General features: G+C 29.4%; 1 protein-coding gene across 1 annotated transcript; it reads left to right on the top strand.

Annotated features, from left to right (window-relative positions):
- The first annotated feature begins 644 nt into the window (after positions 1–644).
- Positions 645–2,712, top strand: LOC131875757 (alpha-humulene synthase-like). The gene is made up of 4 exons (XM_059220413.1): positions 645–707; positions 1,045–1,402; positions 2,068–2,319; positions 2,410–2,712. Exons 1-4 carry the CDS (start codon positions 676–678, stop codon positions 2,710–2,712), a joined length of 945 nt encoding a protein of 314 aa, XP_059076396.1. The 5' UTR covers positions 645–675.
- Positions 2,713–3,054: the final 342 nt, after the last annotated feature.

The following is a 3,054-nucleotide window of genomic DNA, read 5'->3' as shown; positions in this document are numbered from 1 at the left end:
GTGAGACCAACCATCAAATAGAATATATGGTAGAGGTAGAAGCTAGTGAAGGTCACTTTTCTTTGTGAATCTCCATCCAACATTAGATCTTTATGATGGATGGTTTGTCAAAATTGTGACATCAAAAGAAAAAAAACAAGGATAGAATAAAAAATTTAATTTTCTTTACAAAAAATTTCTTGATATATTATTTTATTTAACATAACACAATTGGCTATTCATATGATTGCAATATTCTTGCACTACATTTATAATAATACCATGAAGGTTTTTATTTATATTTTAAATAAAAAAAATAACTCACATATGTTTTATGAGGATGGAATAGAATTCTAATTATTGAATGATAATTAACAAGATTGTTTTTATAAACTAATTTAAAAGTATTTATACATTTTATAATTAATAATACAACAAAAATTTACAATTATAATATGCCCTTGTATATGAATGGTCTCGTACTTTTACCAGATGGGAGGCACGAAACTTCATAGAAATATATGAGTTAGATGATCTGAGGTACAAGTGTTAAACATTACTCGTAAAGCTGTTTCTTAAGTTTCATTCTGGAAAACCTATTATTATGCCCACTATTAATATTCTCTTCTTTTCTTCAGTTTGAAGGACAAGAAAATTTAAGAGCTCGCCAAACTGGATTTTAATATATTGCAGTATATGTACAAGATGGAGATGAAGAATCTCTCCAGGTATATATTTGTAAAATTAAAAGTGTCAGATTCTTGTAATCTCAATACTCTCTTAGAATCCTTTCAATATAAATATAATTGCTATCTTTCTCATAAACATATATACAAATCTCCTTTAAGAGTTTTCTCAATTTCTTTCAGCTCTCATTTTAGGTTAAGAATTTATTTTGTTCCCATTAACTAGTTGCAAGTTCCTCAACTGCTGTCTATCCTTTTAGATCCCGATTTAAATTTCGATCAACTATCAAGCATAAATCATAATCTTGAATATACTATAATTTTTACTATTGCAACAAATTTTTATTTATTTTCTCATAAATCATGATTTGTATCATAGGTGGTGGGTCAATTCTGGCGTCTCCAAGCTTATTGCAATGAGAGAGAGGTCAATCGAATATTTCTTGTGGGGAGTTAGTGCAGCAGACACAATGGAGTTTTCTAGCATTAGAATTGCTATAGCCAAACTCTCAACTCTTGCAACAATTATGGATGACCTTTTCGATGACTATGCAACACTTGATCAAGTTAAACTTATCAAGCAGGCCATCGTTCAAGGTTGGGATGTCTCGGTTGTGAAAAATATACCGCAAAATTTCAAGATGTGCATCGAATTTGTTTTCAAAACTATGAAAGAACTGATAAATGAAGCTACCAAAAAACAGGGACGAGACATGATGCCTTTTATTACAAAAGCAGTACGTATACTTCTTCAAACCCTTTTATATATGTATTTGAATATAATAGCTACAAAATATCTTTTTTTTTTAGATAAAATTTTACACAAGATGTGAGAACTATAATATTGCAGTGCCAATAGATACACCTAATCTATGTATCTACAAAATATCACAAAAAATAGATTTTATATAAATGGAATGTTATGAAACCAAATGAATGGAACAAGGATGGAGTGATGGGTGTTGTATATTTCTCTCATTTTTTATTTTATGTGAGTAAAAGCCTCCTATAAGAGTAATTTTTAAATAGTTTAATCTCTACTTTATTATTCATATGATTGGCTGATGGTGAGATCAAGAAATGAAAAAAGAATTTTGTATTATATTGTCATGCCAATTTGTATGTTCAAAAAAAAAATTAAAAAAATGTCAAATGCATATACTCAGTGTTAGTTTATTGTTTTAGATTAGATATTTCATAGATTTATGCTGAACCTAATCCCCGCATCAAAACCAGTTACGATGAAATGCCAAGAGATATATATATTAAAGTTAGTTTTGATAAAAAAAAATCTATCGAAAAATTTATTTAGATCCCTTTTATAAACCAAACATAATATTTTAATTGAATACAACGCATTTTTTTTTTTAAATTTATAAGTAAACTTGATTTTGTTCTTCAGTGGGAAGATTATATTGAAGCTAACATGGAGCATGCACGATGGAAATCAAGTGGACATGTTCCAACCTATAATGAGTACATAAGTACTGCTACAACAAGTGCAGCCATTGGACCAATATTGTTGCATCCTATACTATTAGCAGGACCTGCTTTAAGTGACAATGTTATTGAGAAGATGTTCCTTAACAAATCCAGATTCTATGAGCTCATATGGATGTGTATACGACTAATTGATGATACACGAGATTTTGAGGTTTGATATTTTATTTTGTTATAGATACCATATAAAAGAAAAAAAGCTTATTATTGTTACAATACTAACATAATTCTAATGTTGATGAAGGATGATAGACGCCATGGAGAGATTGCCTCTGCCATTTCTTCTTACATGAGGGACCATACTGAATGTTTAGAAGTACAGGCACTAAATTACATCACCAATCTTGTTGAAGAATTGCTAAAAGAGTTGAGATGGATATATTTGAATCCAGATAATTCTTTGCTCGATTGGGAGAAGATATGCTTCGACTTTAACAGAGGGTTACAGTTTCTTTATATATTTGGAGATGGCATCACCTATTCTCATAAGGAGGTCAAGCATCAAGTATTTAAAGTTTTTGTTGATCCAGTAGTGATGTGGAAATAGAAAGAGTTGAGATGAAAATTCTACTTTGATCTACATTTTAAGTTATAAGTGGCAATACTAGTTTCTATAGTGACATTTTTTGCTATTATCACAACTCATTTATATGTGTATTTAGATTGAACTATAACTTATCATTTGATAGAGATAGGATATTATGTTGCTTTCATACATATACTCCATGTATTTTGCATACAAAACTAGTGCTATCTATCTCTTGTTTGTTCTAGTATAATATCAATATTTTTATTTTATTATACAATTTCATCGGTCTTGTAGTTTTAACAATTCTACCACAATGTTATAGCATGTTGGAATCATGTTGCACATTTTAGTGCTCGGTAC

The sequence above is a fragment of the Cryptomeria japonica genome, chromosome 5 (assembly GCF_030272615.1).
Source record: "Cryptomeria japonica chromosome 5, Sugi_1.0, whole genome shotgun sequence".
NCBI lineage: Eukaryota > Viridiplantae > Streptophyta > Pinopsida > Cupressales > Cupressaceae > Cryptomeria > Cryptomeria japonica.
Note: the sequence above shows the minus strand (reverse complement) of the source record. Positions and strands in the feature narration are given on the sequence as shown.

What these genes read in the sequence shown, in the direction of transcription:
- LOC131875757 (XM_059220413.1), top strand. Translation starts at nt 676, where the DNA reads ATGTACAAGATGGAGATGAAGAATCTCTCCAG. An exon ending in GAGATGAAGAATCTCTCCAG is followed by an intron (nt 708 to 1,044) that starts GTATATATTTGT and finishes TTTGTATCATAG; the next exon opens with GTGGTGGGTCAATTCTGGCG. An exon ending in ATGATACACGAGATTTTGAG is followed by an intron (nt 2,320 to 2,409) that starts GTTTGATATTTT and finishes ATGTTGATGAAG; the next exon opens with GATGATAGACGCCATGGAGA.